At 34.4% G+C, this 12917-nt stretch overlaps 1 protein-coding gene across 1 annotated transcript in view; it reads left to right on the forward strand.

The window, feature by feature from the left end:
- The first annotated feature begins 934 nt into the window (after positions 1-934).
- The window catches only part of LOC134675842 (uncharacterized), a 64065-nt gene continuing 52082 nt past the window's right edge, over positions 935-12917 (forward strand). The window contains exon 1 of the mRNA XM_063534142.1: positions 935-1272. Within this exon, the coding sequence (XP_063390212.1) occupies positions 1095-1272 (178 nt within the window). The 5' untranslated portion in view covers positions 935-1094. The remainder of the gene's footprint in view (positions 1273-12917) is intronic.

Below are 12917 nucleotides of genomic sequence, written 5' to 3' on the forward strand. Positions count from 1 at the left end.
GGACTTAGATATACAGGATGATTCTAAAGGTTAGTTTGAACTAATCTTACAGGGTAATTTATTGCCCAGTCATATTCTCTCATCTATTTTTCCAGCTGTCCTTCTAGCTTTCTAGTTCCTCTCGCCAGATTATTCTGTCTAGAAAAACTTTTGTTGCTAAAGTTAAGTCTTCATCAGCCTTCTGACATTTTACTTTCTTTTTCGGTGTCTTAATTTTTGTTGTTTGTTTTCTATTGTAAGTGCTCGTTTATCGAACATCAACAGTTCTTTGATATTTATCTTTGTCTCTTTATCTCTTTCCGGCATATTCTTGTTATGGGTTTAGGTAGTTATCTGTTTATGTCATTTAAGTATTATGAGCTTGTTAAGGTTTTGTGTCCCTTTTTTTGTCCCTAACCTCGCTCAATTGAATAATTTATTTTATTAAAACTGTTGTTCGTCCTTTTTGAGTAAGGATATAATTTACACTGCAGAGATAACATTTGCAAACTTCCAACCGGCGTATTATGGATGGTTTTATCCACGTGATAAAATAACTGTCGCATTTTAACACCGCGGGATAGGAAGTGACGGTATCACGCTGTCACGTAGACAAGAACGACTGTCATATCCGTACAGTATTCGGATTCAACATACTTAGACATGCTAACACTCTAAAACGATAACGCTAAATGCTTTTGAATAATACAAAAATCTTGTTTTAAAAATAAAAATGCCCATTTATTCGTGTCAAGTACACTTTCTTTGACTTCGAACGCACAAACACAAACTTCACAAGTACTTATACACTGATATTATTAAAAAATCATGGAGTCCTGCTACCTAAACGGACACCATCCCGCTGTCCAAACAAGTTTTCCATACACGTTCTCTGTCCCACAATCAGAGCCTACTCACACACGCGCCAAAACAACCACCACAGCACAGCCACACTCCACCGCGCTGGCCGACGCGGCGCACGCCTACGTCCGCGCCGTTCGAATTTCAAAATAAAAAAATCAAAACGTCAAAGCAATCGTTTATTTTTAATTTTAAGGAATGTGATTGGTGAACGTTGGAAAAATATTATGTGCCATAAAGTGTAGTGTTTAAAAATGGGTTTCGGGAAATTGTTTTTGGTGTTCGTTTTTGTGAAATGTGTTTATGGTCAAGAGCAGGGCTGCTACGGTGCTGGTAGCGTTGCTGGTGCGGCGATAGGTGCCTTTATAGGGGCACTTCTTTTGGTTGCTGCGGCATATTATCTGAGAAAGTTGTATTGGAAATCGCGCAAAGGTAAGGAATTTGCGTCTAAGTTATGTACTTCGAAGTTGAAAACCACATTCTATTCAAATCAGAGACCAACTATACTTACCTACCTAAATACTTAAGAAGTTTAGGTACTTGGTCTATGTTAGTTTTTGTTTATGCACAAGTTGACGTTCCAAATTTGAACTTTAGACTTAATTAACTATGTACTACTTCACGTCTCTTCTGTACACAACTATATATGTAGATGAAAGGGTTTTTTACCTGGTTTTTTGTAAACAAAGAAATCAAGATTCCATTCATTATTACTAAAATTAGTAACATCTGCATTCCGTATTATTAGACAAATCAAAGCGCATTCGCTAAAATTTGCACTTAAATCGGCAAAAAATACCACGTTTAAATCACATTGAACCAAAAAATCCACTCACGATCAAGTAAAAGTGGATGTCGTAAAAAAACCACTTTAAATCGGCACCGAAAAAATACCTACCATATTTTTTTTATCGCATCACATGTTCGGGCCAAATATTCCACTTGAACTTGGGTTTTCGAAAGCAATGACCTTAGCTTCAGGGAAAATATTTAAACGAGTCATCTCGATAGATTTAAATAACGCTCGGTTCCTAAACTGGAAACCGGCTCCATCGAGTCGAATGTCTTACGACGTACATAGACCGGGAGATAGTGACACATTTTACTGGGTCATTTGTACCAGTATGGCGGTTCGTCAGGGGTCTAAGTACGTAATGAACGAAATAAAAATGATGGTCATAGCGCTGGTACCGGCGGCCCAATCGCGTGGGCGTTAGTCGAACATGTCGGATAAAATACGTGTGTCGAACGATTTGTTCCACAAAAATCCTCGTATTATTCGATAGTCCATAAAAAAGAAGTAGACGGTAGCGTAATGCCATACTTCTCCGGTGTGACTTACAGCCCGCCATACCAATAGCCAAATCGTTTAGCAATAAAAAAAAAATTAACTCCTTTGCGGCGGTATGGCGGCCATTTGGAACCATCCGAAAAGTATGGCATGGTGATGTCCATGAATGGCTGCTCGACGAAGATCACCTGTGCAAAAATGAGCTTGGCACAAATGATTGAATTGTTGTTTTTAAATTAACGTGTTCGCCTCAGTATGGCGGGCTGTAAGTCACACCGGAGAAGTATGGCATTACGCTACCGTCTACTTCTTTTTTATGGACTATCGAATAATACGAGGATTTTTGTGGAACAAATCGTTCGACACTCGTATTTTATCCGACACGTTCGACTAACGCCCACGCGATTGGGCCGCCGGTACCAGCGCTATGACCATCATTTTTCTTTCCTTCATTACATGCTTAGACCCCTGACGAACCGCCATACTGGTACAAATGACCCAGTAAAATGTGTCACTATCTCCCGGTCTAACACGGATTCTTTTAAATTTTACTCTTTAAAATACCTACCTTTTTCCTAGGTTGAGCATCGGTATTTTTTTAATTTTTGGGTTCATGTAATCATAGCTTTACATTTTGTCGAATTAATTTGTGGGTTCATGTAATCATACCTTTATATTTTCTAGTGAGGACATTAGTCGATAATGTCGATATGCATTTGTCGATGCTTTTATTTCCTCTGAGGTCATTCCTAATACGACTATAGACTTCCCCGGATATTCATTCTTAATATCTTTGTCATCAAAAAGTAGGTAAGTACGTCTTATGTTTTACTTGTTCATGAGTCAGTTTGTAATCTTCCTTGATAAATTAAACTAATAGTCATAGGTACAGTAAAATATAATAAGATACGTAAATAAAGTAAAAGATAACATGGCCTAGCGCAAAACGTGGCATTATCTTTACGATTTACAAATACAGCACCCTTAGGTATTTTTTTTACTGCGTTGATAAAAATAAATAAAATGAGTTACTAACTTGAGTGACTGAATTACAAAGTTACACGTTTTCGTATTGCGCAAAGCAGTTTTTTACAACGGAAGTGCAAAAGGAAATGCATGAAAGTAGTTCTAGTCTACTGCTTTAATTGTACGTTTATATAGCCCGAAATTATTTTTTTGTTTTACGCTTGCTAGTTAAATCTCTGCGTTAGGCTAGCCACTTTACTTTGCACCGACTTTGAGGTGACAAAGTGTGAAAAATCCATTATTATACGTCATATTTTCATAGAAATCAACTCTCAAACTCCACATCCTGTTATTACAGTTTGTGTCTGTACATAGTTATAGTTTAGCAAGAGTTGCTTGTCAGTAATGTCAGTGGAGAATAAGCAGAAAATCACATTGTCTTTTTCTTCTGCTTATTATATGTAGTTAGTTATTATAACCCTAAAAAGGAGTGAGTATAGTTATTTTGATAAATTACACATTTGTGACGTTCCACGGGAAAAGGTACCTTATGAGGGTTTCTAGTTTCGGAGATATGAAATGTTTTGTAAAGAGGTGAAAAAATGCTCAATTTTTTTTTATTGTGTGATCTGAAACCTTAATGCGTAACGTTTGTTTACCTGTTTTTATTTTTGTTATAAGTTAGTTATAAGCCTAGTAATGTTGTCTCAGAGTTTAGTCGAAAAGGTACCTTATGGAAAAAAGATTGTAAATTCCCAAAAAAACTAGTCAATACGGGAAAAGAAGTTTGGTAGAGAACTGTATTAGCATTCTGCAAAACTAATTTGATAATTTCAGTTCTGGTTGGGGCGCCTAGCAAATATTATAACCGTACATCGACCGACATTACAAATCCAAGTAGCCTGCTATTATACCAAAGTTACTCTCGTCAAGTCTTTCTTAACTAGTATAATCTTCATTTAGTTTGGTCGCATGCAATAAATCAGCCATTGGTTTGCTGAAAAATGCCAATACCCGACGCATTACCTTATGGAATATCTGAGGTCATTGAACCTCAATGCCGCTTGTCTTCAATGGCAACCAAAATATATTATTGATAAGAAATAGACGATTTATACCATCTTTACCCCAAAATATTATTAGTTTATCCTAACTGTTCCATCATCATCATGCCTCATCATGTAACTTAACCACAAGGTACCTTTTCATTACATACAAATTATTGGTCTTTTTTAAGATTATTATGACGAAGAACTAATTAAATTTGTGGCAGTTTAATGTAAATTAATATTTTCTATTCATAAAAGATAAACTTCAATGAGTTCAATGTGATTGATGTTTTGTAGTGATGTATTATTAGATTTATTTCCATAAGGTACCTTTTCGTAAATGTATGGAGCAAATACTGTAATTGTTATGTAAGTTTAAAGTGGCATAAGGGGTTAAATATAGTATTTAGTTGGGGTTTTAGGATTTATTTCATTTGAATGACAGAATTTCTTTCATATGTGCTCAGAAAAATTGATTGTGTGTTACATTAAAAGTAAAAATATTCAATTTTCTGATTTTATATGAAAAAGTCAGAAAATACATTTTCACCTCTAAATCGGTATTGTTTTTTGCTTAAACTGTCTCTCAGTGTCGTTTTCTAATAGATACAATTTAAATCTTGAGAGCTCATTGCAATCAATCGTGAAAATGAAATAAAACTTTATTTTCAAGAGATTGGTTAGTATACACATAAATCAGTCGATATCAAAGGTTTCTATTTGCATTACAGAACAAGTCGCAACATTTTTTTAATCTCAGATATATAAGGTATTATTATTTGTAGTCAACTATGTAACTTACTTCAGGAACATAGTTTTTTAGGCGGCTAAACTTAAAACTTCTCTATCGTAAAGTTGCTCATTTCACAACATTATTTTCAAAAAATCATATCTCTGTAACTACGCAACTTAGAAGGTTGATCTTTTGTGTTATCGATAGCTTATTTATTGTAGATTACTGGGGTATGCATAACTCCATACCCGCCATAAGGTACCTTTGCCCGTGGGACGTCACATTTACTCACAAAAAGGTTTGCCAGTTTATAAGTTTTGTCTGGCTACTTAGAAAATAAATAAAATAAATTTATGTAGATAGTTATCGTTCATTTAATGAATATAGAAAATGAGCTAAAACACTCTACAAATTAATGAAATAAGTACCTACATATATTCCACTTACCAAGAATGTCGGAATACACCGGTGAGAAGTGCATTCAACGTGTTAAGTGGATAGTAAATAGGTAGTTATGGTGTGTCACAAGCACAGCTTTCAGCTAGGTATTTGTCAAGTTAATAGTTTCATTAAAGTAAACAGGTTGGTAGGTTTAAAATTTACCTATTTGATTGAACACAGCCAGAAGTACACCAGTACTAGTAGTAGTAGACTAGACAGAAGTAAATGAAATAAAACGGCCAAAATACTAAACATAATTATATCCATACAACTTAAATGTTTAGACAGTAATTCCTGTACCTTTGATATATGGTTGACCTTGATCTCGACTTCTTATGTCTTAAGACTCTTAAGAGTTAAGACTGCACTTAATACTAGCATTCTTAAGCACTTAAATATGAATCAAAATTTAATTGTCAACTTACAAGAATGCGTCACCGTCACCGCAAATCTGCTAATAAGTGATGACAATGTACATAGGTATATTAAGAAGCGTAAAATTCGAATTGACGAAAACACATACTAAATATCAATTTAATATACCTACTCATCAATAAAGGTGATATCGCAATGGCTAGTTATTATGCTGCCCTGCTAAGCCAAGTGGCGCTATCTCAAAAGAAAATCCATTGCTAATTTATACTTTTGTTTCTATAACTGAGAATTCCATTTTCAAAATCATTTGTTTTTGAGATAGCGCTTTTCGGATTAGCAGGGCAGTATGTTAAATTAAAACATGGCTGCCTGTGCGTGCCTGGCTTAGTACTTACTTATACCTTCTTAAGATAAGACAGGTAAACTGACCTACTCTGGCGTACTATTACATAGTTCACATACCTGAACGGCATATTAACTTGACGCGAGTTGTAATAGTGGAAAATTCTGTACCTATTTTGTATAGATAAGTCACATTTTCTGTTTGTTCTATGATTAGAAAATACAAGTGTGTACACAGCGTAAAAGATTGTCAAAACAATCAATTTTACAACTCCATTTTATATCACTCAATTCTAGAAAGTAATATAAGTAATTATAATATAGGTAAGTAGGTACCTAACCTAATAGATACATAACATAATCTAGGTATCATACCTAAACCTTGAGCTCAGTCTTTTTCTTGTCTTTAAAACATTAATTCTGAAGTAGCTTTCCTTTGGACTGACTGTAATAACATTTGTTAAATAAACAATACATACAAACAATAGAGATACTTATACAGTTAATTGCAAGGTATGTAATAAGGGAAATAACTTGATACCAACTTCCAATTTTTTTACCAACTAGGTATTAACGGACATAAAGGATATTGTTTGTCTGAAAGTTACAAAATACCTACTAAGTCTTTAATACCTATCTTCCTCAGGTATACTAGATCGGTATCTATTATGATTCTTTTAAGCGTAAGTTTTTGATGCAGTACGAATACTGAGTAAAATAGACTTAGGCCTTAGGCCATTTAGGGTATTCAGAATATTCAGATACGTAAGTCATTTAGACTTGTGACTATATCAATATTTTATAGCCTTTGACTATAAGTAGGTACATATAAAACCTCTATCAAACGAATAACTTAACCTCACACCTAAATATAAATGTAATATTATGTTTTTTAGAATGTTTGTTTCCGTCTAAAAAAAATTAAGCTCATACGAGCTCCTTCCTATTAGATAACTATTCAAAAACCGGCTCAATATGTCAAAAGTCGCATGCCGATGGCATAATAAAAAACAATAACATAACACAGTACATTTCCAAAAGTACTTGCGACTCACGTATACACTTTCCCTAGTCACGTATATCTAATGACTGGAAGCGTGAGGCCTGGCACATGCCATTAGTTAGGGAAAGCAACCAAAACTAACTTGGTAATAAACTCCTACGCAGCCGTAACGGTCAATTTGGCGACGCTGATATTTAAATTGATTGTGTTAGGCTAGGTTGGTAAGATGTTAGTTTCGGTTACTGATATTGTTATTTTTTGCCGTTTCACGGGTAATTCTCTTTAATTTTATTGAATGAACAATACAGTATTGATAAAGCTAAAATTTGTCTTAGCTAAGGCAACTCAGCACAAACTTAGCAGCGACGAAGTGTGCAAGTACCTACTACTATTTGACGTTCAAGACGCTCTGCTCGGTAGCTTGTTCTGACTCAAAGAAAATGTATGTCCCGTAAATATACATTTAAAATTATAGCTCGAAATAGATTGATGTTCTAATGAGTTAGTCAATTAATTCGGACAACTCACGAACGATCGCCTGTAGAGGATAAACAATTTAATTACTGCTATCCATAGTCATGTACTAGTTAATTAAAAACGTAGAAGGCTAATTTAACAGAACAAGTAAAAAATGTGCTGTCGTCTCGCAGTAGGCTTTGCTAAAAAGAAAAGTGAATGGCTGGTTATGTCGTGTTAGGTAAGATTTTGTTTTTACAACAGTATTTTGTCATTGCCATCAGTATTGCGGAACAGATGTCTCACAGTTAACCATTTTTTTTTCACTGGACAGAAAAATTGGGAAGCACCCTATAGCTAACAGTGAATTGTAGTAGAAATTGTACGCCTAACACATGGAAATACTCTTAATAATAAAAACGTCAATCACGAAGTCTCACAAGATGTGTGACTAGTAGAGTGAAAGGTGCAAATAACAGATAATAAAGAGCACAGCAGAGTAGAAATCTCAGTAGCATCGTATACTAGATAATCTAGAGAGCTAACAAGCTAGACACGGATATCTTGTGTAAATACAGTAAATATACTAGAATACTTAAGATGAATGGTGAAACGCAACTGAGACTTACATGTGCGTGCATAAAATTATGTAATGTATGTATATATGTAAGTATAAGAATTACTTACTTATGTGGTAGAAAGGAAATAATACACAGTTTAGACAGTAGCACTTTTTATACTTGTAGTAATTATAAAACACATTGGCGTAGTCATCTAAAAATGGCTTTAGGAGAAAAAAGATTGTTTCATACATTTTGGCCATAGACAAAATAAATTAAAATCTAATTAAATTAGTTTCTATGTACAGTAACGTAGGTATATACATTAAATGTCAGTTCAAGCACAGAGGAAAAAGGTTTGACGAAGTAACTAAAGGCAAAAAGTGTATAAAAACAACAAAAAACAAGGTACAAATTTTTTGATAAGGCAAATTTTTAACACTTTTTCAGCAATAATCCCGTTTATTCCATTGTTATCGAATCTACTGGCTCACCGAGTTTATAAAATCGATACCACCGTTAGGAACGAGTAAATAGATTTTCAGATTTTAAACCTGTCATTGTTGTTTGTTAACAAAAATAAAATAGTTCGCGTGAAAAACTTTCATATCCAAAAAATCATATTGTATGAACGCTGCGTAACGTAGTTGAAAATGTGGAAAATAGAGATGGGCTTAGTATGGACTTTGCCGCATACAAATATTCGGTTCAGTTCATACCGAACCGAATATTCGCCCGATATTTAGTTGGGCTACAACTGCCTAAAACGCTGAACCCAAGTTCATAACGCGTTTTTGACCCTTCTTCCGACCGACCGGAAATGTTTATGAAGAAAAGGAAACGTCTCATACCTGATCGCGAAGTGCATCAGCGATTCAGCGCTAACGCTAACTAGCCACGCCCTTAAAAAATAATTTGTTTATTCGGTAAATTTTCGGCAGTTCGAACCGAACTATTCGGCCGAATACGAACATTGAAAAATATGCCGAATATTCGGCCCATGTCCAGTGGAAAACAAAATGGAAGCCAGATTATCCAAGTTCCGATAAAAAAGAATCGCATGTTATTCTAACCTGCTGGCAGGAAATTCTTCGGCCAACTGTCAGTATCAGCAAACGGTGAATGTTTAACACTTTCTGTTTACTTTTCATGAGTGGTTTCACTTGTCATGTCCGTTGGACCGTTTTGTGTCAACAGACGCGGTTCCTGTTCAAAATTATGAAAAATATTTGAAGCCAGACGTAGTTAAAGATTTTATCTTGAAAAACATAATATATTGCTTATTGGTGAATGGTGAAAAATCAAGATTCGGTTTTGGTGAACTAATATTATTAGTTATACAAAGTTAATAATAGTTCAGTTACCTACTTGGAAAAATAACCTGTAAATATTTTTAGTCGCTAAGCTTTCCCTCTGAGCTGCAAGGTCCGATGGCAGTCGGTTTCGTAAAAACAAAAACCTAAAAGTATGCCAATTTTTGGGATCAGTTGCTAAACAACTTGCGGGTGTCCATGGGCGGCGGTAATCGCTTATCATCATCCGATCCGTCTGCACGTTTACCTCCTATTTCATAAAAAAAAAACCGACCCTAAAAGCTGGGACTACGCGAGGAATGTCATATTTTTTGAACCAGCGTAAAAACGACGAAATCCAAACGTTTTCTAGTTTATTTATTAGTTACATATTTTACGTTCAACGAACTTTCTTCATCTACTTAGTAGTCGTTTAGATTAGATACATCAAATTAATCAGTTTTTATTAGTTAATCAATTTAATTAATTGGATTGTTCCGTAATATCGTAGTATGATTAGGTTAAAATATTGCTTGCTTAAAAAATTACAAAAGAGAAATCGTATATTGTTACAGTCGCCATCAGATATATTGGAGCGGCCAAGGTGTTCACAATATCTAAACGCGCTCTAACGCCTTGACAATAGAGCCGTGTTCAGATATGTGTGAGCACCTTGGCAGCTCCGATATATCTGATGGCGAATATACTTAATAAAAATGATCACGCATTCGAATAATTATTATTTAGCAGTGCTACTTGTGCTAACGGTATGTAGGAGACCCAAAAAAACTAGAATAAATAAGTACTATAAATACCGATCACCTGCCCAAAGCGAGAATGCCAAAAAAAACATACCGAATACGACTGAAATGGGTTTTAAATAACTTGTCATTGGCCAGTTACCTTAAACGGGGTGAGGTCCTATTTCATATGGCGATCCGGTTAGTCCGCGTACAGTTATGCCGGCTTCGGACCGGGCTAAAACACCTTTCGAAGTTACGAAAAAATTACGCTGACGGAAATGTAAAATTCCGTCAATCGCTTAATACCTATAAAAACTGAATACTTAATATTGCCTAATAACTTGACATGTATCAATATTTAAAATATTATAAATAAATGACTATGACTACCTTATGACCAGACGTCGGAAACTTGGCGGCAAAAATTTATGGCAGGTAGAGTAGGGATCCTTAGTTAAATTTTAAGCTAGTTAGCTTGAGTCAAAATAATTAGCTTGAGTTATGGAATATGTTTATTTGTAATATTAGTAAATAACACCAGAGATATCATAATGGCCGATATATTAAAAACCTTGGGGCAAAATATCCAAATTCAATAATTGTCTATTATTTATCTGCTTCTCTGTCACTCCAATTAGTAATGATAAGATCGATAGAGATGAACTTTATTCGAATTTCCTTTTTCAATAACCATCTTTTTTTTTTTAATTGCACGGGAACTATGATAAATATTGTGGATTCAAATAAAATATTGATGAATTCACTTTAGATATTAAGGAATACTTTAGATTTAAATTCTATTGGAAATAATTTTACAATAACTACGTGAAGTATGTTATAAACGTTTAACAGGTCGTTTTGAATGCAATTCTTGCATATAAAAACCAAACAATAGGTTTTTAACACAAAGATTCTCGCATAAAATATTTTCTGTGTAGTGTAAGTGTAAATAATAATAACGACTTGAGCATTTGATTGATCTTTTTTGATACAAGATAAAAACTTCCTCTACTTCGTAATTCATTTTTCATTTAGGATTAAATAGGTACGTTGATTTAGGAATGACCCAGAAAATTATATCAAGTTCACTTGTCAGTTATTGAATTTTGATAACCCTAATTAGCCGAAAAAGATTGTGCTATATATTAGAAAGGGACAGCCTGATTCGTCCCTGAACCGCTGTCAAACTTCGGTTTTGTAGGAAGTTTCCTTTCTGTACGGTAGTATTATTATTTATTATGTGACTACTATGGGTATCGTAAATAGTAATTTCGTTCCACACAGCAATTTAGCATCAAGGTTATTCGCAGTCGATATTATGAATAAGTCGATCAGTGTTGCCAACTCTGATTTTGAAAAAATGCTAGGCTATGTCTAGATTATGCCAAAATTATGTAAAAAAAATTTGAAACACCTATGCTAAAATATCACTTGAAATTAGACACTTAAAACACATACATTTTTCAAATTTACCGCCTTTTTCTATTGACAAAATCTGCTTGACCAAATTTGTATAGTCCGTTGACGTCCATCCGTCCACAAAAGTCAAAATTCATATGAAAGGCGATGGCGCATATTGTTGCTGCCAAGTTGGTGCAAACTTGGCTTAGATTAAATTATGCTAAAAAATATGCCAGCTGCTAAATGGAAAATTTTGGTGCCAATGCGATTGAAAATATGCCAGATTGGCAACACTGAAGTCGATTCCAAGCTAGTTTACTCGCAGAGTGAAAGTAAACTGATATAAAAAATCTAGACCAAGATAACGTAACGTGACTGCGTTCAATCTAATGAGATAAGATGGTGTGAATATGAAGATATGTATTTGTTATTGTTGGAAAGAAATTGTTATGATTGAAACGAAACGCAAGAATAGGTATGAATTATCTGACAACCTAATTTTGTCAGTAGCAGTGGATTACAAAAAACTAGCGAAAAGCATTTTTTGCAGTCTGTGCGGAAAGAGAAGAGTCGTGGAATGTATTGGGTCCCATACATTTTACGACTTTTCTCTCTCCTCTTTCTTTTCTCATGTTGAGATGTTTCAAAAATACATCTCAATAACAAATAAATATTTATCTGAAACCTAAGTTAATGACGAAAACTGTAGAATACGGACTTAAAATTACATAAAACTACAAAGAATCAATATCAAAAGAAGATAGATATACTTCCTGTATTTCGCGGTAGTTCTTTGGTCTTTCGTAATGTTACATAATATCTATGTATGTATAACATTTAGGTAACATCGATATTATCGATAACATACATGTCGATATAAAATTTTGTCAATCACTCGTTTTTGTCAATACTCAATATTTTTCAAAGCGCATAATTAATTTTAGCTGCTTTAAATTTGAAGAAGAAGGAAGTTCCTGGAGCTATGGCAATTTATTGCTTTGACATTAGCAAAAAAAAAGTTTTTAACTTTGCAAAAACTAAACTCGACAATTTATTGGCAGTTTACCGGCCGTCGATCAAACGTCAAAATTAAAAAACAAGAAGCTTCATAAATCAAATTCGGCGCGGTTCGGATTCCAAATTCAAAAGCGCGTCAATAATGTTGCCAGAATAAAAACAAAAGAGTAAATGTTTTGGGAAGGGGAATAATCCCTGGAATCTGAAGGACGGGTGCTGACGTCACTGATACGATGCAGGTACTGGGGATTATAGTGCGGCTGCGTTAGATTGGTATAGTTCTACATTTATCTCAGGCGGATGGTGAGTTGCGCGGTTGTTTTCTAGTAGAAAGTCTAGGGATCGGAACTAAATCTAATTTATACATTTTTAGTATTTTTACTCAATGAACATAATACAAATCAGCTT

The sequence above is a fragment of the Cydia fagiglandana genome, chromosome 23 (genome assembly GCF_963556715.1).
Source record: "Cydia fagiglandana chromosome 23, ilCydFagi1.1, whole genome shotgun sequence".
Classification (NCBI taxonomy): Eukaryota; Metazoa; Arthropoda; class Insecta; order Lepidoptera; family Tortricidae; genus Cydia; species Cydia fagiglandana.